The 25,865-nt window shown below is 50.0% G+C and overlaps 1 protein-coding gene, 1 long non-coding RNA gene and 2 other non-coding genes across 5 annotated transcripts; all 4 read right to left on the reverse strand.

Annotated features, from left to right (window-relative positions):
• Positions 1-204: 204 nt before the first annotated feature.
• On the reverse strand, positions 205-7,093 carry LOC144135125 (endochitinase-like). The gene is made up of 6 exons (XM_077667874.1): positions 6,816-7,093; positions 4,720-4,797; positions 3,339-3,683; positions 2,346-2,581; positions 1,565-1,814; positions 205-667 (listed from the first exon to the last, which is right to left on the reverse strand). The coding sequence occupies exons 1-6, from the start codon at positions 6,969-6,971 to the stop codon at positions 344-346; spliced, it is 1,389 nt and encodes a 462-aa protein (XP_077524000.1). The 5' UTR covers positions 6,972-7,093; the 3' UTR covers positions 205-343.
• Positions 7,094-11,403: 4,310 nt separating this feature from the next.
• LOC144135126 (uncharacterized) lies at positions 11,404-24,123 on the reverse strand. 2 transcript variants are annotated; one of them, XR_013315381.1, is made up of 4 exons: positions 23,822-24,123; positions 22,816-22,893; positions 20,690-20,766; positions 11,404-12,149 (listed from the first exon to the last, which is right to left on the reverse strand). It is a non-coding gene; the product is annotated as an uncharacterized LOC144135126 (long non-coding RNA). The 2 variants fall into 2 exon arrangements; XR_013315382.1 differs by lacking the exon at positions 20,690-20,766.
• TRNAQ-CUG (transfer RNA glutamine (anticodon CUG)) lies at positions 19,346-19,417 on the reverse strand. The gene has a single exon. It is a non-coding gene; the product is annotated as a tRNA-Gln (tRNA).
• TRNAE-CUC (transfer RNA glutamic acid (anticodon CUC)) lies at positions 19,430-19,501 on the reverse strand. Its single transcript has one exon. It is a non-coding gene; the product is annotated as a tRNA-Glu (tRNA).
• Positions 24,124-25,865: the final 1,742 nt, after the last annotated feature.

Below are 25,865 nucleotides of genomic sequence, written 5' to 3' on the forward strand. Positions count from 1 at the left end.
ACCTTACTCTCCCGCCTTGTATATGCACCCACTCTAAGGTTCATCGATAGACCGACAGATGGCTTTGCCCCCAAATGATCATCGATGCACAAAGAAGAAAAAATGATGAAAACGGTTAAACTCACCATTAAGCGATAGACTGCACATGCCATCCTCCGCCGCATCCGTGCGTTTGAACAAGTTTTTCGTTGTTTTATTAAAGTTGCGTCCATAACAGCGTGGACGATAAGCAATGCACCGCTATTGCTCAAGTAGCTGTGGTAAGCCAGAGGTTTGCACACGTGTAGTGACAAAAGAAGAGACTTCGTAATTAAATCTCAGCTGCCGCAAAGCACCGTCGTCGCTAACCCCTTCTGGCGGGCTTAGAGGGCGCAGCGAACTGGTCGAGCGACCGCCTCACGTGATTGGCCAGGCCGTTCGGCTCTCCGCAGCTACCCCTGGTGTCGTCGGCGTGCATAGCGAAGAGCACAACGCCAGCGAAGTGGCGCGTGGCCCCGAACAACCGCAAGGAGTTCGGTCCGAAACCGGCCTGCCAGAAGCGGTCCTTGTGCATCACCTGGCAGTCGCCGTGGCGCGAATAGTGGTGGTTGTAGCCCATCTTGGCAGCCATCTCGCACATCTGCCAGTAGTTCAAGCCGGTCGCCATCTTGACCGCTGGGTCGCCTTCCTGCGCACATGTCGAGTCGGGGCGTTAGACCCCACGTATACGATATACGCTGCTGTTGCCCTGCGTTTGCTCCGTCTTGTATTGGTCGGTCCACCGGTGTTTAGCAATCAGTTCGGAAGATTCTGCATAGGATAGTGAAAGTGTAGCGTTGCAGCGACGATGGCCTCTGCATCGTGAAGCTCAACCGGCGTATATAGTCCGTGAAGTGTGCCGGGAACGCGATCGAACCACAAGCGGAAGGCCAAGTACACACGAGAGCTTAAAGACGCCAAAACAGGCCTGCGAGACGCTCAACAAGGCAGTCGCTTCGACAATTCTAAAATGGGCCTGCCACTCCAGACCTCTCGGTGGTTAATGCCTATCACCGTTCGCTGATTATTGCCTTAAACTGGGCGGCTGAGCACTAATATTTCTTTTCGCCAGGAAGTTTCTAAGCTCCGAAATTTTAAAACACATAGACCCGACTTTTTCGAGGTACTGAAAGTTTTGTAACACGTGCGCAGACGCACATCATGTAGTACGGGCCTGCCAAAAAAATACGGGAATAAAGAGCATAAGCCAGCCAAGCAGAGAAGGGCTGGGAGGCGACCCTGTCCGACTGCTTGGACCTGGAGTCCCAGAGGGCTCTGGTTCAAAGAACGTGGGTAGCGGCTACGTCCAACGGTGTCCTTGAATAAGGACTACCACCCAGGGAAGGCAGCGGTAAAACACTCCACTCTCCCCTAAAGCTACCCAGTGCAAGTTTTAACCATCATCCCCACGAAGTTCCAGCAATTTTTTGTGTCAGAGGGCTGTTTGCCCGAATATATATTAATTCTTCTCAACTCAAATGAAAGGTTCCCCCCAAGAGAAGAAGAGCAGGAGGAGGCAAGCATGTATAAGGAGAGAGAGACGCACTCGGAAGGAGCCCGAGCTGTTGAGGAAGTAGCTGGCCGCCTCGAAGGTGACGCTGAAGAGCAGCCGGGGGGCCATTGACCGCTCGAAGTAGGGCACCGTCTCCTGAAGGTCGCCCAGCAGCCGTGAAAGGCTCGGCGCCTGCGTCGTGCCACCCAGGGCGAACGGCATTGGACAGGCCGCCGCTCCCTCTGGGGCAGGGGACAAGTCGTGCGTGCGTAGAACCACGATGTCCTGCACCAGAGACAGCACGCTGCTCCCCCCATGGCCACGCCGGGAATCACTGTGGACGAATCTGACTTCGCGTGGAGCAGGCCTAATCTCGTCTTCCAGTATAGGTGTACTCTATGACCCAGTGCTTGTATTTTGAAAATTTTATTTTAACGCTAGAGCATTAACTAGTGCCATTACGAGAAATGCCAGTGGTGCGTGTGCGCTCGAAGATGGCACAGGAATTTCCAGCGATGAAACGAAAAGAAAAATAGGGCGACGTCATCAAGCGGCCTTATGGCGCACGCAATAAGCCAAGGGCCTTCTTGAATCCTATGCATGTCGTTCGTCTATGTGTACTCGCCACTGGCCGAACTCCTTGTTGCGCCATTCATGTGGTGACGTTCGAACCGAAATTGTGATGAGACCTCCATGATGTCCAACGACTCAGAGGTGGAGGAGCTCTAATGCATTGATTCATTGGCTCTATCGTCTAAGGGCCAATCTTTAAACCTTGCGTTGGGATGCGCTGCGGAAGCCATACAAAGCAGAACGAAAAGGGTGATGGACAGACCTGCTGGGAGACAGCGGGCCGTTGGGCTGCTCCCTGTGGAAGGAGACCACAGCCGACACGAACAGCCCCATCCGGCCCAGGTCGTCCCGCATGCGGCCCATGTGCGCGAAGAACTCGGCGTCCGTGGCCGTGGACGTGCGGTGAGACCGGTAGAAGAAGAGTAGCCCGTCCAGCTGCTTCGAGTGCAGCCACGTGCCGGCCAGAGCGCTGAGTTCGTTCGTGGTTGAGCCGCGCACCTGCGTCAGATCATTCGCATGGATACGACGGGATGAAAAGGGACTTGCATTACATTTGATACCTCAGCATGGCTATAGTACGTTGACACAAGGGCATTCATTTGTCAGCGCCCAACGAAATCCACCGCCGCAATTCACTTTGAGGTGAAAATTTCGTTGACAAGAGCAATAGGTTTAGTAACGTATTTCTACTGACGGGAAAGCTGGTCTGTCATGGATAGTCAATTAACATGGTAGGAAACCACTGCGCAAGCCGTCTTTTTTGCCCACATCTCCTAGGGCGCTTGCGTGCAGACCACCGTCGCTAGCTTGAACAAGCACAAGTCCTTCTCCAAGGACAGATACTCTCCTCACCCCACAAATGTTAGCGACTTCAGGTAGTATGAAACAGCTCACTTTAATGCACCTATGTGTCCTTTGCAGATTCTGGGTGCTTGGTTACCATGTGGATGTGTTCTGGGTAGATATACAGTACACATTCTATTCCGATGTTACGCTGCCAATTATTCTCCCTGTTTTCCACACCCAATCCTCCGTATGGGTGCTTCCTTCATAAGTAAACTTTCAACAGATGCCGTCTCAGCAAGCACTCCTATTCACTCGGCCCTATTGTTCTGGTTTCAAGTAAAGTTTACCTCATCGTCCATTGCAGCTGCCATGGAAACGCGTGGAAATGGTTAATATATACCACGCAATGTCCTGCTTCACAAAGAGCAAACACATACCCATCGCTGCAGAAGACGAGAAAGACGTGTACCTGGTTGCAGAAGACCGCTGTGGTCTGGACGCCGTCGCCCAAGAGCGCGTACAGCGGCAGGTTGAGACGACGGCGCCGCAGGGATGCGAATGCGTCCACCCCGTCGGGGCCTTCGTCCTCTGCTTTCCTGTAGCGCACCCCGCGCGCCGTCAGGTGGACGCAGCAGTAGAGCACCACGGTGCACAACGGCACCGGCACGTCGCGCAGCGAGTAGCCACCGCGGCCGGGCTCGAAGACGCACCACAGCTGCCGGCCGGAGGAAGCGCCGCCGGTCGCCGGTGGGCCATCACCGATGTCGAAGTCGCCCATGCCGTCAGAGTAGTCGTCCGCGACCTGACGCCTCCGCTGCGTGCCACAAAAAACATAGTTCAGTTAAAACAACAGACCTGCAGAAGTCTGTCTCAAACGACGTCGCAGTCGTGTGTTGTTGTAACCTTGTAGTAAAACAGGTGAGCAGACTCTGCTGACAAAAAGCGGCTACTGCCACATATATGAGTGAAAATTCGTGGCCCGTCCAATAGAGAGCGCAGCCTAATCAGTGGTAAGATGACTCTAATAAGTAGTCTTGTTAGAACGTTGTCCTGGTAGTATTCGGCAATGTCCCACCCACGCCGTAATATAGGGAACATTTCTAGGGACCATGCCTCGTCTGTGCTACCGGCGTTTCATTTTGTAGCAGTCTTGACGGGTGGCATGTCAGCTTAATTGTGACTGCATGTACGGTGGTTTTTAAGATAAAGCAAGCTTATGCACGTGGGTGAAAGACGTGGAGCGGAGGGCGACAGCATAGACAATACTGAAAGCGTGAGAAGGCAGTGGGAAGAGGAAGTTACTGGCGTAGGTCAGAAAGTAGTCTTGCGATGCAGTGAAGCCACAGAATGTTCGGTTACTGAAGCCAACTAAAAATGTTTGATACAATGGTCGCTGAGGGATACAAACATAGACTGCGCCGTTGCGTGTTGCTCGTTTGCAGTGCTAGACTGAGGACAGACTTGAACGGCACTGAGCGTGAAGTTTTCTTCTTTGAAATGAACTCTTATTTTAGCAGCAAACGATGATCTGTGATTTGGCGACAAACGTGTTATGTGAGCGCATTTTAACCACAGCAAGCAATGCCTTCACCAGAAACTAAGCTCCCGCTTAAAAACGGGAATCAGCTTTCCTTACCCTCCACAAACCGACTGAAATTTTCAGTCTTTGATACTGCTTGACGACCATAGCATAAGCTCAATTAATCGGCAATTAATTGACCAGTTAGCCAATTGAAGTCTACCGGTCTATAGGAGTTCGAAAAACACCTAATCGAAGCTCAGCTCTTGTTTGGACACTGTCGAGCACCATCACAGAGGCACATCAGAGTTTATTTCTTTCTAGTACTCACTTCAGAGAGGCTGTTGAAAGAAATCGCCTCCTCAGAGGTCACCTTGGTCGGACGAAATAACACCAGTACCAGCGCCACCTGCGCAAAAAATTGAGATCGAAACCGAATTCCCCTCACACCGATGTGTCGGCGCAACACATTTGAATCGCATTGATCGAACTTAATGACACTGAACTAACACACCCCGGCTTGCTTCTTGGATTGGAGGCACTAGAAAATACCTCATTTTCAGGTTCTTAACCTATGTGCATAGGGTAGGACCTATGGGTGCCTCTTGGATGTCTTGGATGAGGCAGTTCTATTTCTTCGAAGCATTTATTGGAATTTCTTCTCTGACGAAATGGATGAAGTGTATGTAGCCTACCAGATTTCTGAGACCGTGAGCAAGTAACATTTCAGAATCACATTTTACGTAATTCTCGGCGCATTCGCACCAACAAGCTTCACATAATCAACTAAACTGTCTAGTTTATTCTGTCTTGAAGTCTACCGGGCAGTCTTGCTCGAAGAAACTGTGTACTATACAGAATCTCAGCACGGACTGCTGCGCACATATTCCACTAAAATATCCCCGTCATAAACTTCATAACTTTAATGTCAGCTAAGCTACTTGCTAAGGGGACTACGTGTGGTGTGTTCAGATGGCCTGCGTGTACAATACGGCGGCATGTCGGAGAGAAGGAAATTCCTAGGCTTGTCGCGCTAGGGCTGTGAAGTGACACCCGAGATGTGCTACCCCTTCGCCCAATTTCCATAGTGATCTGAATCGCGTGACTGCAGATGGACTCTCGAATGGGCTTCGTCTTGTGTCTCTTATGACTCCGATGCACGTTCATAATAGCCACAGGGTTCGAGGGACGGCGCTTCACTCTCTTCGCGTCAGAAGGTGACACAATTGTTAGTTAGATATCTAAAAGCCAGAAACATGAGCGTCTGCCTGTACTGACGAGCTGTGAATGTTAAAAGCCCCGTTGTCCAGAAAATGTTGCTGATAATGATGTTGACGCATATGAATTTGTTTATGGCACATGGGCATCTATGGCCATATATAGCGCAATGGCACAAGGTACTTTCAACTTCTCAAGGTGGGGTCAAAGACCCAATTACCAAGAATTTCAACCCAAATAATCTGATCACCAGGCCAGGAGAAAGCTTGTCGTTGTCCAGAATTTCCGGTGTAGGCGTTGTCAGTATCGACGTTGTGAGCGAAAACTCACGACCATATGACTCTGGCAGGTGTCGCCCAGAGAGCAACCTAGGAGGCAGGTGGACCGCGTAGGTCACATGACTTGCAGCGGTATCACAACCTGGTCATCGGTTAGTTAGCAAACTGCTCACCGTGGCAGGTGGCCGTTAAGTATATGATTGGTCGCTCAGGAAGAGCAACATGGGCGGCTCAAGGCCCACCGATGACAGCACCTGCCATCTCAGGGCAATGGCGCATCGCTTAACCGCTGCATCTTTGCGCCAGGTGGTGTGTGAAAACCCCGAGGGATCTAGGAATGTAGAGTACAGAAAGACCTTCTGCAGATATGGAATTAACCCACTACGCTATTGCGTCATACACTTAGTATGGAACTTAAGTGTCCCCTCCAATTTTTGCTATAGGCTTTGTTGCAGCCGCGTTCTACGTACAGAGTGCATTTCAATCATGATTTACGTTCTTACGCCTTATATAGTAACGCAGTTGCAGGGGAAGAGACAGCTAACGAGGGCTGCTTGCTCTCTCGCGTCGTGCACCTTGTAACTCTCGGATCTATCATTTCTTCCGATCTAAGTGGACATGCTCTGTAGCCAAACAGAAATTATGCCTGACTCTGTATATGACTTTTCTTTTGGCTCGTGTTATTTGCGCTTTTGTCTTCAATATAACCTCTCCGCATGGCCTTTGACCTTTCTCTCGGCTAACAGTGCGAAGAGTTTTCTGCCACAGGTATCACTTCGATGACCTTTGGACTCGGTAGGAAGTCCCTCAACTACCGCTGTAAAGCAGTAAGTGCAACGCCTCCATCACAGCTTGGCTCGCGTAGACTGGCCGCGCTGACCCTTACTGCCTGTTCCCACACCAGCGCATATCCCAGTGACGGCCAACTCACCTGCAACGTCAGCGCCGCCGCAGCCATGCAGAAGGCTGTCAGGGTGCGTTTGTGGCTGCCCAGGTGGTGCACATTCGAACGTTGGGAAGGCAGGTTCTGCCGCGAAGGGTCGACCAGCGCCTGCTGGGAACTTCCGCTCACTGCCTCCAGCTGCATCAGGGCACCGATGCTGTTGAAGATGCGCTCGTCTTTACAAGGGTTCGAGTAGGCTTCGCTGGGCCTTGGCTGGTGACGTATTGATTCTTGCGAGCGTCACGAAACGGCTCTAGGAAGGAACGTTCACGCGGTCGTCTTCTGCTTCTTCTTTCATGCCTCTGAAATATTAGCGATACAGGTGGCGTTGCTGTACGTGTGCTTTTCAAGTAGGGAGCTTAATACTAACAGGGTGCAACGTAGCTATTGTGTCTTGTACGAGACAACAATCACACTTTCTTTTTTAATGCGATAGCTGTAGGAGTGCCATAAAGAGATGTGACGACACACTCTGCGCACATTTCCGCGCAGCCTCCGCCTTGTTATCATCCGGCCCAGCGTAACATGGCCACGCGCTGGACTGCGTTGCCGATGAAGCACAGCGCCACCGCAGCGTCTCCAGAGGCACGCGTCACCAACGGCGGCTACAAAAACAGGCTGTCCGGCTGGGAAAAGCGGCTGTTTTCCTTCCGCTACCCGGTCGAGCGTGGCGTGGGTGTGTAGTACAAGTGTAGTACGCAGATGGTAACTTTCCCCCGCCCTTTCTCCTCACTCCACCTTCTCCTTTGCCTAACCACAGCGTACTGAGATGTATGTTGGATTTGGAAAGAGTCTGTGACGTGGTATTTACTGTACAGAGATTTTTGGCGTGTTCGATACCTGTTTCTTTCTGTCCGAATTGGTAACTGCTTTGACCATTTTTTTGCACCTCTTGTTTCGAGATTACCTTATGTACAATTAAGTTCTAATTACTGTATGGTGTACTAATAAATTCTCTTTGTGACCACCGCGTACTGAGATGTATGTTGAATTTGTAAAGGGGCTGTGCTATGGTATTTACTGTACACAGATTTTTTGCCTTTTCGGTACCTGTTTTTTTCTGTCTGAATTGGTAACTGCTTTGACCATTTTTTTTTTGCTCCTGTGGTTTCGAGATTACCTTATGCACTATTCGTGTCTAAATATTGTTTGGTGTACAAATAAATTCTCTTTGTAAGCGTTGGAATGCTGATCCGCTGCCCTCCCTAACAAACAGTTATTGTTTTATGTTGGGATTCGTCCTTCGGCAGAATGGCATCCCACATCTGGTGACCCGGACAACGGACAATAACACATCGCTGTCCCTCAGCATCCAATGACTTCCCACATCTGGTGACCCGTCGAGCCGCACGTTCTCCCTCAGCTGCGTTTCTGGATGGCTTACTGGCAGGACCCAGCCCACTACCCGCCGCTTCCGGCGTTCCGGCTTCAAGGCTTAGGCGGGTGGTTTGCTCAGTTCGAAGCTGCGGTGTTCCTGAACGGCGTCACCATCCAGCCGTTCAAACACGCAGTCCTCTGCGATATCCTCCCGTCCGACCTGCTGTTCCGGATCACCTGCCCTGCCTTGGGCAGTCGGCCGTACGACGAGCTGCGCGCTGCAATTCGGGCGGAGTTAGGCGTCTCCTACTGCCCGCTGCCGCTCTACGACGCTGCAGACCCGCTGTCGCAGCAGCCAGCAGCTGGCCCAGCCTCGCTCTCGCCCACGCAACTTTAGACGGAACCCTACCCACCTCGGCAACCGCTGGCCGCCTCCCCGCCACTCCTGCCTAGCATCTCTGGCCCGGCCGTCCCTCTCCACGACACGCAAGAGGCACATTCGGCCAGTCCCCACCTCCTCGCACGCCGCTACCGCTATCGCCACAGCCTCCTGCCACCCGGCGGTTCCGGACAAGGACATCGCGGACATCACAGAGGCCTCCGTCGACATCCTGAGTATCCGGCGCCGCGGTGGCGCTGTTACCATCCGTTTCGGCGCAGCCCCCCGGAACGGGTCCAGATTGCTGGACTGCAGTTCCGGGTTCGTCCCTTCAAGGCCCGGCCCCTGCAGTGCTCCCAGTGCGGCGGGTACAACCACGTGGCCGCTTCCTGCACGAGACCTCAGCGCTGCACCTTATGCAGCGGCCCCCACCACCACAGGGGTTGCACTGCCGAGATCCCCAGGTGCCTACACTGCAGAGGGCGCCACCGAGCAGTAGACCACGCCTGTCCCCGCTGGAAGGAGCAGAGCCAGGCGACCACTGCCTTTCGCGGAACTGCCAAACCTGGTGCCCTCCGCGCCGTCACCGCCGAGCTCCGCCAACAGCAGCAGCCCAACAGGGAACCGGGACCCGCGACAGCCAGGGGCCTTAGCTGCGCCCAGGCCCTGCAGTCGCGGAGCTCCAGGCTCCCCCGACCTGCTGTCCGGATCCCGGCCCCTACCCCGACCGCTACCCCGGACGCCCAGCAGTCGGTGACGGCGGCTTTGCGGCTGGCCGTCCAGACCCTCCTGCCACAGCTACTTCCTACCTCAGGGGCTCGAAAGCTGCGTGAGGCAGCTCTCGTTGGAGAGAGCCCCTCCAGCGGCAATCATGGCCAGCCGTAAAGGTCCTAGGGCAAGGCCGCACGTCCTGCAGTGGAATGTGAATTCCCTGCGGGTGCGCCATGCCGACCTCAAGGACCTCCTGTTGCAGGGCACTTTCAATTTTGATGTCCTTGCATTACAGGAGACCCGTGTCCCAGTGGATGCTGCCCGCCTCCCTGGTTACACGGGCTATGCAGGTTGGTCTAGCTGCGCACTTCAGACCTGCAGTGCAGCTCCCTGCCTGGACACCTCCCACCCGCAGGAAAGGCCCCGCGCTGCCGTCTATGTGCGGAGCAACCTGCCCCACACCGTCCTGGATGCGGCCTCCCCACACATGGGCCTCATGGAAGTCTGTGCTATCCGCGTCCGCCTCGGCCGCACGGACACATCGGTGGCCTCCGTCTATGTACCCCCTTTGAAATACGTTTTCCTACACGTTTAACCTTATCTCACCCGAGTTCTTTTGAGCCACCAATCTTCCAATCGCTTTTACGATTGGCGGCGAGGATGTGCGACGCCCCGTGGTCAGATATCCCTCCACTACAGCACCTTCCTTTCTTGGCGTTCGAATTGTGATGGAGGCGAATTTTAGAGTCCCCGGTACTGTGCGATGCCAGTGCACGTTAAAGAACCCCTGCTAGTCTAAATTTTCGGTGACCTTCTCTGCGGTGTCCATCATAGCCTGAGTCGCTTTGGGACGTACTCCCATAAACCAAACCAAACCTTCAATTCTTCTCTCAGTTCCTCCTGTATCCCTTCCCTTACGGCGTGGTTCAGGTGTCCGCCGAGCTGTTACACAGATAGTGCGCCATTTCCTTTCGCAAAAAAACAATTTTCAATTTTCAAGACACAAGCGCTAAACTTCACTAAAGGCTTTTACGGGTATATGGGTTCATGCCAGGGGGATGAAAGCGCCAGCCGCTTCTGTGCCGCATTTGGCGCGTCGATAAAGAACAAGAAGATTCTGAAAGAAGGATACCCCTGTCGCTCTCAATGTTTTGAATTTTCAAACGCCACAGCCGTTGAGCATCCCGCCGTAGCAAGCGGCGCACGTCCTTGGCTTGCTTCGCGAGCTCCTTAGGCCTCGTTGCGGCGTTGCCTCGGGCGCCATCACCGGCACTGCGGCGTCAGTCACTGTGGCGTTGCGTCAGTTCCATGTGTTAGCGCCTTCATCAGGGCGGCAACAGCATGGACAATGTTTGGTTTTGTGTTCGTGACCTTGCAAATCCGTCCCTCTTTCCTGATCCCCCCCCCCCCCCCCTGTTTCGTGGCCTGCGTCGGCGGTCTGCCGACGTGAATCCTCTTGTGTGTCCGCTTGTTTCAGTCGGCAACGATGGCCGTGGCGGTTATCTCAGTGCTTGCGACCTTTGCATGCGTTGCCACCCGCTCGCCACCCCTGCGTGAAAAGACGAAAGGATGAGCTGTCCTGCGCTGCGTCTCTTTGGGAACTGTTGTTTGGATACGGAGACACGTACTACAGTAACCTAGTTTGACAATTAAGAGACGTTACGTCGTGGAAGGCTGTTGTTCAAACTCAGGGATGCGAGTGTGCTTGATGGCAAATACAGGTGAAAGAAATTGCGTATATTTTTATTTTAATGGAATGTGTGCAGTTCTGGGACCCCGGCACAGGAGGGCGGCCGCCCAAACAGCTAACGCTTGTTACTTCAGTGTCTTCTAAACGGTGACCGTGTATATATATATATATAATTACCTGCATTATAACCTCGTATCTATTTCTACTGTACAGTTGTCAGTACGTCTTTCTAGAGCGCTTTGGCTGCGTAAACATGTGCTGCGCCTACGGATGTCTGGTTTGAGATAGCGTGCATCTGGGCATGCGTCGGCCCTTTGACGACATTTCCATCATCTTTGTCACCGCGCCGGTCCCCAGTCACGATCGCTAGCGACCGCCGGTGAACGCGTTACAGCCCCGGGAACCAAAGAGAACACGTCTCGGCCAACGCAAAAAAAAAATTCGGAAACGTATAATTTCGAAATTTATTTGGGGATTCCTTCTAGTTACCTCCCTGCCTTGACCTGCAGGGGGTAGGGGCTCTAAATAGTGAAAGCCGTTGTCAGAACAATTAGCCTATATACACTTGCACGTGGCTGCGGTTTGCAAGAGCGCAACGTCCTTTCGTGCCTCTTCAAGCTCTGACCTGAGCTTTTTGTTAGCGAGCTCGCCCTTTTCAAGCTGGGACTCGAGCGCTGTGTTAGCATTCCGCAACTCAATGAGTAGGTTTGCCTTCGCTGCCTCCATTGCCTTCTTGGCAGCCCGGTACATCCTTGATGCTTCGTTTTTCCTTCTGCGGCGCTCCAAGTACGCCGTGTCCCTGTAGTCTTTCGGACCGGGCGTTGGGCGGTTCATCGGCCCCACGGTGCTGGCGCGTTTCTCAGGAATGCCCGCCACACAAGCTGAACCGACGCCGTCAGCGACCGCAGAGGAAGAGGAGCAGCTGCTATCCGAAGCTGTACGGATGTTGGTCACAGTGCTCGAGCCGAACGATTTCGTAGCATCGGAAATCGGGTGCAAGTAGCCTTGCGACGGAGCTCTGGACGGGGATGGAGTGTATGGGGATTGACATCTGCTGAATGAAAAGTCCAGCGCCTGCTCCTGGAAGGATCTTGGTCCCATGGAAGAGGTTTGGGCTGATGAATCTGAAGACGGGGAAGGCAATGCCACCTCGTCCACGCACGGGAGGGGGCAGCTGTAGCGATCAATTTCGTCTGCCGTCAAGGTATCAAGGGTCCAAGCTATTCTGTATGGAGAAAAGAAGCAAAACAAAAGAAAGGCTTTAAAGGTACCGGACACTGACCCAAACTTGTCATCACATTATGACGGAAATAAAAATATCGCGCCGCCGCCGCGGTGGCTGAGTGGTTATGGCGCTCTCCGGCTGGCCCGAAAGACGCGGGTTCGTTCCCGGCCCCGGCAGTTTAATCTCGATAGAGGCGAAATCCTAGAAGCCCGTGGGCTGCACGATGTCAGTGCACGTTAAAGAACCCCAGGTGGCCGAAATTTCTGGAGCCCTTCACTACGGCGTCTCTCAATGCCTGAGTCGCTTTGGGACGTTAAACCCCCATAAACCAAACGAAAATATCGCGCCTCAAAGTGTGAAGGAAACGAAAATTTATTATTGAAATCTAGCATTGAATATTGCTTAAAAAGAAATCTTCCGGTGGAATCCGCCATTATCACTGTAGCGCATCACGTGACCACATCATGGTAAAATATACCTTATTTTTGAACTGCACTGATTTTTGTTTCTTTCGGTAGTGTTCGCTAATGTCTTCCTGATCTTACAAGTGCAAGCCCCGCACTCATTGTTGTTTCTGAACCAAATTTACTTGTTTATTGTGTTCCGCACGGGACCTGTGCTTGTGTGTGGCGAAGCCTTCGAGGAGCCTTCGAAATAATATGAAGACTTAGCGACCAACGGGTACCGAAAAGACAAACAAACGACAGGACTTCGTGCTGTTCCTGTCGTTCGTTTGTCTTTTCTGTTCCTGTTATGTCGCGCTGTTTTCACGGACGGCAAGATGATGAAACAAAACAGCATGACAGATGGCAAACGACATGATTTAATGAGCCCAGAACAAGCGCTCCGTCCGCGCCATTGCCCGCTTCGTCTTCTAGAACTCCGTGACAATATTACTTTGACAATAAAAAAAAAACAAAGACGAGTTTTAGTTGATCATCTGAAATAACTGGCTTTTCGAAAAGTAAACAAAAATAAAAAAACAGCAACCCGAACATGACAGGGGTGTCGGTCGTCCTTACAGGTTCTCTCCTGCTTTTAACTGTTAAAGTGCCTCCCTTATCTGCAAGGAGTTATGAACCGCAAAAAAAAAAAAAACGCTATTGGCCTAATCTGGCTGGTTACTCAGTTATCAGAAAACCATGTCTCTTTCAAAACATGACGTCGCCAATGGTTACAGGCACATAATAGCAGTAGGAACACTATATAGCAGTTACTCAGAACTGACAATTAAAATTACGAAGGCGCTTAACTTTCGCCTAAGAGTAGTCGCGATAACGCCTCCTCTTCTAGGTTACACCATATACGACATACTACGCCGCTACATACTCAAACAATAGAAGTCGGTCCTCCCTCTCGATGCAGCGGAAGTGCTCTGCTCATCATTAGTGACTCCGCACTCTCTCTCCACTTTGCTTCACTTCAGTGCTTCATACTAGTACTATAAAAAATGGCGGTGGTTTAGCTCTGGTTAACCCTTGTTGAATTGCGAAGCCTTCTTTCCCTCGGCACGTCGTCTACGCAGTCGTCTCATTCCGACACTTTCGAGAACTCAATCCGGTCTCTTCCGCAGTTGAAGAGTCACTCCGGGACGTGGCACGACTTTTAGCCGATTCTTCGTTACGACGCTTCTCGAGTCGTACGGCGTGCTCTTCTTGTGTCTCTTGAGGGCGTTGTCTCTTCCTCGCTTCGTTCAGTCGCTGTTGCGTCTTTTTCGCGCTCTCCATAACGACAATACACCGAGGCGCGTTCTTCTGGTGGATATCTCGAAGCGAAAAGCTTCGTGGCGATGCTCGTGGTTTAGCTTGTTTCATATATAAGGTTACAATTTGGGTATACCTTTCTAGCTTTTCCAAAACGTGTTGTCTTAGGTATACAAAGCTTGTACAATCGTCTAAGATCCCGCAATGCCTTAGGCTCACAAACGTCACACACGTGGCCGAACGGGTTGTCCACAGTCTGTCGTAAATACCAGGTCTCCTCGATTTGGCTGCACTTTCCGCACTAGTTCACAAAAGTGCCGTGTCAGTGTAGTGCCAGTTCTTGCGGCGCGAGTGTCGCCCGACACTAGTGCTGTCGGTGCAGCGGCCAAATCGAGTGCAAAAGTGCAGAAACTTTCGTCTGCTGCGGCCATGTACTACGTGTTGGTGTTTGTCGCGTGTTTTCACATATGCGCGAGATTGTGCTAGCTGCACTAAACGCTGTGTATTTGCTCCAAGTGGCACATCTCGTGGAGCGGCTATGAACTTTGTTAATTCCAAAAGTGGTGAAGAATTTGACACCGTTCTTTCCGTTGCGTTGTTTAAAGGGGCGCAGGCCGGTCGACCGTCACTGATTCAACGGGTACTTCGAAGAGGCAACAATTAATTAGACAGGTTATTTAGACTACCGCTCGAGACGATCTTTTACAGTCCATGCGCGTGATTCAGGCTGCTTCCGTCCTGTCGAAGAGTGACTACGGTTGTCCGCCAAGAATTGCCTGATCTATATTTGAACTCAATCGCGTTCACTTTCTGCGGACGATGACGGCGACGTGACTGTCAGAGGCTAAGTGGCAGGCGAAGGTGTGGGCTGACGGCGACCTCAAGCCAGTCGCTGTCGTAAGCGGAGGTACTGATGTCGCAGCGAGCCACAAACGTTTGCGATCGCCCACGTATTATAAAACATCTCACAATCTGCCTCTTATGGAAGCGCTGCATCGTGGTGGCGTCTATAATAATAATTGCACACAAAAGAGAAATGGTGTAAGCAACGTGCGAGGCTGGATAGAAAGATGCGAACCCATACGCAGTACGTGCTTCCGTACGTGCGCCATGCCAGCCAGTCGCTTACGCGCGTACACAGACACGCGCACACACGCGCATACACACACGTATACGCGCAGTCATTTCAGCTGTTTGGTGATGGCCCGGCGCAGATGCCGCGTCTTACACGGGTACGCGGCCGTCTCAAAGATGGTCTCAACGCCGCTCACAAAACAAGCGGCCGCGGAGCCGTCTGCTACGGAGGGCGCCAAGCACCTTGCACTACTTGCACGAGAAGAGAACTCGCCGGGAGGCTAGTGCAGCAGTGCAGAAGAACTCGTGCAGCACGAGGCCAAATCGAGTGCCGAAGTGCAGGTGGCACTGGCTGCACTGTCAAATCGAGTGCGAGAGTGCCGCACTTCCTCAACTGGTGCAGAAAGTGCAGCCAAATCGAGGAGACCTACCTTTGTCCCACTGGCACTTTCACCGAGTTTCAACATTTAGCGAGTCTTCACCTCTTCTTCCACAGCTTCGCCGTCGTCGACTTCGCTCTGTTGGCTGCTAACACTGCTAGCAGACGCGGCTAAGAGCCGCTTTTGAGCGTCTTGTCGCCGTCGTTTAGCGAGACGCTCCTCTCGTTGCTCGGGTGTTTCGGTTGGCTGTTTAGCTCTGGCCTTCTCATTCTTTCCTCGAAACCGCTCGACGTCTCCCGAAGTACAGTCTTTGCTCACCTGGCCACTCTCAATTGACGCAGCCAAACGGCGCAGTTCAGCGTCCTTTTTCCGCCGTTTAGCAAAGTGTGCCCCTCGTGATTCTGGCGTTTCAGCCGCTTGTCTAGCCTTGCACTTTTCATATCTTCGCTGCTTTTGAGCCAACTCCCACGCTACCACTTCTGGGTCTTCTTCTCCTCCTTCCATGGCGAAAGGTCAGACGACGGAGGCAGCGCGCGGCGGCGACGACGCCTGCGGCAGCAGCGGCCACCTGCGCTCCGCGTGATGCCATTCGGTTTCGCGCGTGCGCAGCTGTGGCAAATCTGTACTGTGGCTCACGCGATGCCCGGTGTTAACGAGCCTAGTGAAGCTTTTCGCTTCAAAATAATTAGTTATAGAAGTAATTAGGGCCAACACTAATTAGTATTAGTAGCGCCGATAGGTAGGCTTGCTTGTTGTTTTTTTTTTTGGGGGGGGGTGAGGAAATGCCGCAGTATCTGTCTCACATATCGGCGGACACCTTAACCACGCCGTAAGGGAAGATATAATGGAGGGAGTAAAAGAAGAAAGGAAGAGGTGCTGTAGCGGAGGGCTCCGGAATAATTTCTACCACCTGGGTATCTTTAACGTGCACTGACGTCGCGCAGCACACGGGCGCCTTTGCGTTTCGCCTCTATCATAACGCAAAGGCGCCCGTGCGAAGGGAAGAGATAATGGAGGGAGTGAAAGAAGAAAGGAAGAAAGAGGTGCCGTAGTGGAGGGCTCCGGAATAATTTCGACCACTTGGGGATCTTTAACGTGCTCTGAAATCGCACAGCACACGGGCGCCTTTGCTTTTCGCCTCCATTGAAACGCAGCCGCCGCGGTTGTGTTCGAACCCGGGAACTCCGGATCAGTAGCCGAGCGCTCTAACCAATGAGCGACCGCGGCGGGTGGCTTGCCTTGGCAATGCACCAAATCAGGGGGCACAACGTAAAACGGGATCCGAAACTATTAGCAAGATAGAATTTGAGTAGCGATTCAGAGAAATGACGGGGAAGCAGTAGGCTCAGAAAGTTATCAGTTACTTGTACATGATGAAACGTCGGCACAAAATGAAGAAAGCGAAGTAGAAAATTGGCAAGAAAATATATGGACACTGTGGGAGGGGGGGGGGGGGGGGGAGCAAGAATTTTCTGTTAAAAGGTTAAAGAAACAGAGAGGGGTCTGTGGAAAACAGTTCGTGTAAAAAGCAAACTTCACTATATCGGTAAGTAAGCAATGCCTGATGTTAAGCTTTTCCTGCCGTCACAGATTACATTGATTCGAAGCACAGGGATTTTCTTTTGATTCTAAACACGCAATTGGCTCAAACGAGCAATATCAATTGCTTAATTCAACCTTTTACTCTGCCTTATTTAAGCGCGACCCTACTGGAGTCTAGTACCGCGATCGACAACCTCAGCTTTCGTCGGTGTTCACTGTACATTTGCCATCACTGCAGTCTAGCCCTGTAGCAGCAATGTTTAGGGAACCAGAAGCTTTTACTACAAATTTCAACATATGTTTGCGTTCCATGCATGGGGGCCTCTCTGTCACGTTTCACAATTTCAGAACTATACTTGCAAGCATTCAGAAATCAGCGTCAGTTCTCACTGCACCTAACACCGATAGCGTCAGCGTTACTGTCGCAGGCAGATGAACTGTCACAGGCGAAAGTAACGCTTGAACGAAGCAATTGTTGAAGGAGAGATGGCAACCAGCGGTCCTCAATAACGCTCGTTTAGTGCCAGCTTAAATTTTTGACCTGGATAAAGGAACTTAGATTGTTGCGCATTTTTCAATCCATTTATTTAATATAACTGTCCACATTACAATTAAAAACAAAAAAACATAGACATGTTAATATGGGAATCCAGTCAGGAGCTTGATTTTTTTTCGCTATATGCGTATTTTTACTATATGCGTGCAGAGCCCTTTTACCAAGTTCAGTGCGGCAATGGAGGCTTGTATCGAAAGTCCAGGATGGATTGACGGACGGACGGACGGGGGGGGGGGGGGGATGAAAGTTAGGAGCGCCCTTTGAAACATGCAGGGTGGTGGCGGTTGCCGCCTTGCCTAGACTTTTCGCCCCTCATATTTCTTCAAGCAATCCTTCAAACTTAACGGTATTTTCTATATGTATAATATTAGCCATTTTTGTTAAATTACATTTTTAATCCTAAACTTGTATACTTGCGTCACCGCCCAGCTTTTGAACCATTAATCGTCCAATCACTTTTTGCTAACTCTGAGCAGATTAATTCACATAACATTCGTTATGTCTCAACCCTTTGGTCTCTACCAGCATGGAGCAGCTGTGCATCGGTAGAAGTGGAACCGCTACAGTAGCTACGCGTTCTAAATACACCCTGACCTAGCTTCAAAGAGTAGGGCGCTGCCTCTTGAGTTATCAAGGAACGATTGCTTCAGCTGATTTGCCTTTTCCAGTTTCTATACAGTTCTACAGTGCGCTACTTTTCCATTGAATTAATCCAGCTTTTACTCTCTGTGATTTTATACCCTTGCTTTAAAGTTTATAATTTCTCCGTCCTTGCGTCCTGCGTACATCAAGTGCAAGTATTTATATACCTTAGCGGCCCACCTGTTATCCTCAAACTTCCTCCGGCGTTCTTAATGCATACAGTGTTTTATTCTGAGCTTCCCGAGCTTCAGCCGATGCATAGCCTTTATCCCCTATGCTGCCTCATTGGTAGATTTTTTCCATGGGCACCTATTGCTAATCTGCCAACAGCTCTCCGATTTATTTCTAGCCCCGACTGAACTTCTGCCCTTAGGCACAAAAGCCCCTTACCAAAAGTAACCAATGGCACCATTTTTCTTTCCAAATATCAAACCAAATCAAATGTTTATTTCTATATATGCCCAACTATTTGAAAGAGCTGCGGAAAAAGTTGCCCTTTGGCTTTATTGTAACTTGCTATATTCTTACTTGTTGTAACCGCATAATGCTCTCTGCTTTATTATCGCGGCATCTCTTCACCCTTTTGTCCTTATAGGGTGTTCGTAAAGCATGCAAACCATGTGGCCTTCATTCATCCGAATCCCTCGATATTTGCATTCTGCCAGTCTGGGCATCTCATGGCCTTGGATTGTAAGCACCTGATCAGTGGAACCGTTCGAATTCCGCTAGAAGTGAAGCCTACAGCGTCTCCTTCATCCCAGCAAGACTTAGCCAAAGTCTGTAAATCTTCCAGTCTGTCAGCTAATAGTACAATACCGCCTGCATACATAAAAACCGGGGAGCCGCTGCTCCACGGCCGTTCCGCCTAACCTGCACGATAGATTATAACCTATAGATTACTTTGTTCTGAGCTAGCCTTGTTGCCACATTTATCGCTTGAATCATAAACAGCAGCGGTCAAAAAGGACAACCCTGCCTTAATGCTGTGCATACCTCGACAGTTGTCCTACTTCTTAACCTTTTCCATGCAATTTCAACGCTATTATCTTGGTATATTTCGACAAAAAATTCCTTCTTTACACTGTCGTACGCACCGCTTATGTCCAGGAAGGCTTAATACAGAAGCTTGTTTTCCGCCCTAGCTATATCTATGCATTAGGTAAGCATCAAAAGGGCAGCATCTAAGTGCCTACCGCTTATGAACCCGGGGCAGCCGCGCAGTGGTTTGGAAGAGCTGCACTTCGTAACAATAAGTCGCCTTAGCGAGTATTTTCAACGAAGGAAAAAAGAAAGTCCCTAAGGTATCACCGAGATTTGAACTCGGATCGCTGGATTCAGAGTCCAGAGTGCTAACCATTACACCATGAGACCTCGATGAAACTCTTCCGACGCCGGGAATCGAACACGGGCCTCCTGGGTGAGAGCCAGGTATCCTAACCATTAGACCACGCCGGTGCTGCTGGCGCCGTCACACCAGACACCAACCGCACGAAACGTCACAGCGTGACCTTTACGGCACCGAACTGAAAGGCTAAAGATTGTGCGTTTTCCTCGGACGGTTATTTAAGAGTGACATTCGTTAATAACTCTTTCGAGCCGAAATACTTTCGTTTCTTCGCAAGCGGTTTTCTGTTTGCCCGCTAGATGGCGCAACAAGCACGCGTTCTTAGACTGCGCAAAAGAACCGCGAAATTCAACCAGTACAGCAGCACTACGTTCACGTTCGCTACACCGTGGTTCGCTGTGACGCTACTAATTGAAATATGCAGGGTCCTGCCAAATATTTTACTCTTTTTCTAGTATGTAATGCGTGGAGGTGCAGAGCTGACGAATGTTTGTGGGTGCGCTGTAAAACTTGGGGGGGGGGGGGGGGGGGGGGAGGAGGCTAGGGGGGTTGACTGAACGCGACTACACATTTAAGCTTTCCAGAATATGATAAAGGAACACGGAATAATGTGGAAGTGCGTTCAGAAACATTTTTGGAGGGTCGTGGATGTGGATGGAGGTGTAGATTCGCGGTTGGGCAACAGAAGGTGGCAAAAACTGGAAGACATACAAAGACGCAAGATGCTGGCAGTTCTACAAGCGCTTTATTTGAGCTTGAATATGTTGAGTCAAGTGCTTCACACACTTTTAAGTGCCGCGCACCGTATTCGACCACAAATCCTTGTTTTCACATAGTTTCTGCTGCACAGGGGTAAGCTCCTTACTGTGAATGGCTTCCTCTTCCCTAACTAGACCGCTCTGAAAGCTACAGACCAACGGCCAACGTGCATATAACCAAGGTGCATGCACGGAGATTTCCCGCGCATGCGCAGTTGCTCCTGTACAACCCACATGCGAAGCCATACAGGATTCAGGCCTTGCTTCAAACAAGAGACGGCGGAGCTCAAAGCCCATTTTTTTACCTTAACCCTTTTCTGGAAACCTTTTTTTTTTCTGTTAAGGGTGATATTCAGACAAACACGGCATTGAAGTTCGTGGTACGCACTCATGTATTTACGATTAATTCATGCATAACGTTTTTTACGTTTTTTTTTTGTATAGAAAAAGGTTCAGCGCTGGATATCGCTCATCACTGCAGAAGCCAAGCGGTTCAAAATGGCGAGCGAAATGAATTCTACACTGATCTTTATAACATACGGTTCTTCTTCGAGGGCTTCTCTGCAGGTGACCATTTAGTCTATATCGCCGCTTGTGTCGGTAATTGAATCGACATCCTGCGCAGAACCGATCAAGTGCAGTCACAATCACCGCCACCAATGCACCATAATGTCTAAGTATCGCGCAACGACCATCACACGAAAAGTTTCTTTTATCAATTGTCGTGCATGGATTAAGCGGAAGTATCACGAAACGCTATATGCAGACTGGATATGATAGCTGATGGTCGCATACTACTGTAACACGGGTAATCCCCATGTCCATTGAGTCAATGGTCTATCCAGATGCATCGCTGTGCCCGCAGGGCGAATTTCAGTTATCATTAAGTTGTGAGCATGCGATCCCACAGATAGCGCTAAGCGCAGGCGACACCTAGTGTTCCTGTATATGCTCCCTATACAGGAACACTAGCGACACCCCATGATTATCATTATCACCTTGCGGTTGAACACGAAACAAAGCAATAAATCAGAACTCGCATATTGAGCAGTCATGCCTATTTTTAATTGGAGGTGGTTGCTAGGAAAAAAAAAGTTATTCAAATTCCTCAAGTTCACACATTCCACCGACAGATGGCGGAGCGAATATGGGCGACGATGCCCTACGTTTCAGAAAAAATCATTTTTTGTTAGCGAGGATGCCACAGATCAGTGACCGTCCACGGCTGCTTTGTTCTGTTCTTACCTGTCGCTGCAGCGCTTGCAGAGCACTTCTCACTCTCGGTCGTCGCAAAAGCACCCCAAGACGCGATAACAAACAAAACGTTAGGACACGACGCACCAACGAAAGCGTCATTTACTTGTCTTCATCTTATAGTCTACAGAGCTGTCTTTCGGAAAGCCAACTATAAATAATTGCACAATTTCCAAGCATCTAATCAAAACAAAATTTTTTGTTTTGTTATTTCGAGTTTCCATAACTTGTTTTCTCAACTTCTTGGAAGTGCGAGGCTGCTCAAAAGAGTCCTTGTGATTCCATATGGCCATCAGGTGCCCTACTTAACACTGGCATCGTTTGTTGCATGGCGAAAAAAGAACAAAAATGTTTCAAGCTCTCAATTTCTGAATTGCTAAAAGCACGGATGCCCGTCTGAGTACATATACTTCTGTGCAGCACACAAGGTAAGGATAAATTGCCCTGATCTTAAGAAAGCTTTCCCCAGGCCACAACCGATCCACTTGGAGGTTGGTAAAGAGGATTCGATTGTAATTGTTAGAGGCTCTGACCAAGGGTGAAGCTGTCTACCACTGCTATGCCTAAAGGCGAAAAAAATTGACTTTGATGCCTCCTGAGCAGCGCAGCCCACTCATATAATGTAATAGAGTCAGCAGTGGAAGCGACAGCAAATGGTTGGCACCGCTCCGCAAAGCAAGAGTTAGGCGTGTCATTGGTCACAAAAGGGGGCCACGTAATCTTATGGCGCTACAGTGTGAACACTGATCGGCTAGAGATAAAGTTACTGACAATGAAGCGGGCAGTCATGTGATGCTATGACACCGCGGGATACTCAGTTGCTGGCGCCGATGATGCCGCAGACCCGGAAAAACTTGCTTGATACATGGTCGCTTGAAGACACAAGCATGAGCTGTCTGCAGTGCTAGAGGACGCACCGGCCTGGAACACAGCGAGCGTGAGGAATTCTCCGTCTAAATAAATTAGCATTAATTTTGGAAACGGTGATTTGTGATTCCACGGCAACAGTGTCACGCGAGTGCGTGCTAACCGTAGCGGGCAGTGCCTTCACCAGACCCCTGTATTGTCTCTCCCGGTTAAAATGGCTGCAAACTGTTTTGCCTCCGCAAAACCGTCGACAAACCTTCAGCGCCAGATATATCTTACGTAACAAAGCATCGATGACGTGATATTAAAGAGCTGCCACGTCACATAATATGTGCAGTTACTCATTATCTTTGAATTGAGCTTGCAACTCGATCGATTGACAAATTCTGTCAATGGACGAGGCCAGAGCCTCTAATTGAAGCCTAGACATTATACTACTTGAAAACTGCTGAGCACCGTCATATTGGCGGTGAAATAGGCAAGTTGTCGCATTTCTGACCAACGCTCAAAGAGCTAAGCGTGTGAACGATTTTTTTTCTACTCACTTCAAGGAGACTCTTGAAAGAAATCACCTCGTCCGGAGTCATCTTGGTCGGACGGAATAACGCCAGGACCAACGCCACCTGCGTAGTAACAAAATTGAGACTAAAGTCAAACTGCTCTCACAGAGATGCGTCGGCGCAGTGTGAATTTAAGTTCCGCCTGGACATCTTACGCATTGAACTATTGACCATAGTGCTAGTGACTACAGGAAACAATTTCCTCTTGTGAGGTGCTGGTAACTTGCTTGTAAATATCTCGAAGTACTTGCCAGATGCACACACCACCTCATCATATAGCCGGATACAACTCAACAAAGCAGCGGCTTTTCTATGTTACAGGAGCCCCTTTCAGCAGCCAATGGCATCGGCCGATCCTCATCACCCTGGTATTGCGACAAAGCAAGTGGTACATGAAAGGGGATAATCCTTGTCTCTTTAGTCGTGGATCGCCCCCTATCTGCATTGGGGAGCCGCTCCCTACATTGTCACGCTAGCAGAGTCACGAGAATCGGCCGGTGCTATTGGCTGGAAGTGGATCCTCTTACGGGGATAATCCACTGAGTTCTTAATTTTTTCCTAGCTGAGGGCGGAGGACTCCCGCCACAGCGAGAAATTTTGTGAGGGCAAGAGATTGTCCCGTGTCCTCTTTACGCCTCGCGGTGTGTCTTGCAAATGCGCTTTACTGCTCTCAAAGTGTACGTAGGCTTTGATACTTCTGACAGGCTGAGCGATTCTTAGTATTAAAGCCGAAATTAAAGTTAGGTTACCGCAAGATGCCGAACAATCTGAGAGTCAACTAAACTACCTACTTTATTTGGCCATGAAATGGCCGGCATCGCTCTCCCGGGAAAACTACAGTTTATCTACATTATCTTCTGAGAATAGAAAAGCGCACTTTGGCGCTCACTGTCCCCGTCACCACCCAGTCTCATGCAAGGACTCCAGCAGAGATCGGCTCGCGTAGGCTGACCGTGCTCGCCAAGGCATTTCCCATTGCAGGTGCGCTCACCTGCAACGCCAGCACTGCCGCCGCCACACAGAAGACCATCATGGTGCGCCTGTGGCTGCCCAGGCGGGGCAGTGTCGGACGGCGGGGACACTGGTTCCGCTCCGAGGAGTCGACCAGCGCCTGCTGAGAACCACCGCTCGCTGCTTCCACCTTCATCACGGCACCAGCACTGGTTAATGCGAGCTCGTGTTTACAAGGGTTCGGACTGGGCTTCGCTGGTCCTTAGCTGGACACGGCACGGGCTTCATCCGAGCGTTATCAAGCAGCACTGTAAAGAAGCATGCACGGGGCATTCTTTTACTTCTTTCATGCCTCTGAAGTATTAGCGATGATGTTGGCGTTACTATACAGCTATGCTTTTCGAAATCCACACGTCCAACATTCTCGAACAAAAGTTTTGAAAAATGAAAATTGTAACATACTGTTATAGAGATATTGAAGGCAATGGTAATGTGGTAAAGCTAAAAACATGTAGATTATGTGGTAAGGCTAAAAACATCATGTAAGACACAGGTGACTCGCTAGTTTAGTGCGAAAATTTTCTGGATCTGGGCACGAAGCAATACTGTCAGGGGGGGAATTCGATCAAGCTTCTAATGAAATGGCAAGGTATGTTTGTGAAACGTGCCAGATGGATGAAGCGTCGTCGAGCTAAAACGAATCGTATAACGCTTCGCAAATGAATTCTTTCTCATGCGTTGTCGGCTCCAAAAGTTGACGGGTAGCTATGAGGTCAATCCTTAGATATGGTTACGTGAAGCGTGAGCTTCATACGCACGGCTGGGCTGCTGAAAGAGAGATATTGTTTGAAATGACATAGTCATGGGTTCGGACGAAAGTTCGTTTGCTGAGGCATTAGTAGAAGCAAAAGTATTAGGTCACTGACTAAGTCGCCATAAAAACTATTCAACGTTTCGGAACCCGTTCCTTGTGAACGGGTTCCTTGTTCACAGCAAGGCTAATATGGCAAGTGGTCGAAACTTAAATACGCAGATCTTGACGTAGTGACTGTATGTACACGGCTGACATCGTCCCTTCCTTTAGGTTCATGGTATCAGGCGTCGTTTGGATGAATGATGACACAAGCAAAAGGCGTGTCGTCAAGTTCCGCTCTTTGGATAAAATTGCACCGTTCTCCCAGTCGATATCATGCGTTTTCTCGAGCGCGTGCTCTCCAATCGCATTGGAAGCCACTTTGTGGTTTTCGATATCGTGTTGATGGTCTTTCATTCTTCTGGGGAATTCTTGAAACACGACTGCCGAGCACGCGCTCGAGAAAACGCATGGTATCGACTGGGACAACGCTGCAATTTTATCCAAAGAGCGGAACCGGACGACACGTCTTTTGCTTGAGTCATCATTAATCCAAACGACGCCTAATACTATGAACCGGAAGGAAGGGACGATGCCACCCGTGTATAAAAATTAATTACTTCATATTCTGCGCATTTAAGTTTCGATCGCTTGTCATTTTAGCCTCATTGTGAACAAGGAACTCGTACGGGTTCCGAAACGTTGAATAGTTTTTACTTCGACTCGGGTCAATGACAAATACTTTTGCTTGTGGGAAAGACAATTCAGTGACAAATTATTTACTGCACGTATTCGATTCCTACGTAATGATCTATGTGTAGAAACGCCTTTCGGACAATTTCACAATTCATCCTAGATTGAAAACGGTGGTTTTCGGACTCGTTTAATTGTGACTCGAGGCAATATCGTTTTAGGCTGTGGTTTATTACGAAAGCGCGTGAGATGTTGCTTTCCCGATGAGCTATAACAAGACAGAAGACTGCTCTTTTATTTGAACCCTGTTTTATTAGACATGATGAAGATAAACATAAGAAAGGCGCTATCATCGAAAAAGAACTAAAAAGTAGGATGACTAGAGTATAGGTGTGTTTGAACAGAGAAGAAAAATAAAGCTTTCTAAAAAGGCTGGAATAAGTTGGACAACTCGGGAAGGCCTCGAGAAGCGGATTGACTTATCAGAATGCTGCTCCTGTGTGCGCCTGGTCTAGGGCCTTTTGTTAGAACCCAGCTG

This window comes from Amblyomma americanum, chromosome 5 (assembly GCF_052857255.1).
Source record: "Amblyomma americanum isolate KBUSLIRL-KWMA chromosome 5, ASM5285725v1, whole genome shotgun sequence".
NCBI lineage: Eukaryota > Metazoa > Arthropoda > Arachnida > Ixodida > Ixodidae > Amblyomma > Amblyomma americanum.

Excerpts from the sequence above, each read along its gene's own strand:
- LOC144135125 (XM_077667874.1), bottom strand. The coding sequence starts at position 6,971 with ATGCAGCTGGAGGCAGTGAGCGGAAGTTCCCAGCAGGCGCTGGTCGAC. Across the intron at positions 1,815-2,345 it reads GGCCCGCTGTCTCCCAGCAG|CGTGCTGTCTCTGGTGCAGG; the intron begins GTCTGTCCATCA and ends TGGGGGGAGCAG. Across the intron at positions 668-1,564 it reads ACAGCTCGGGCTCCTTCCGA|GAAGGCGACCCAGCGGTCAA; the intron begins GTGCGTCTCTCT and ends ACATGTGCGCAG.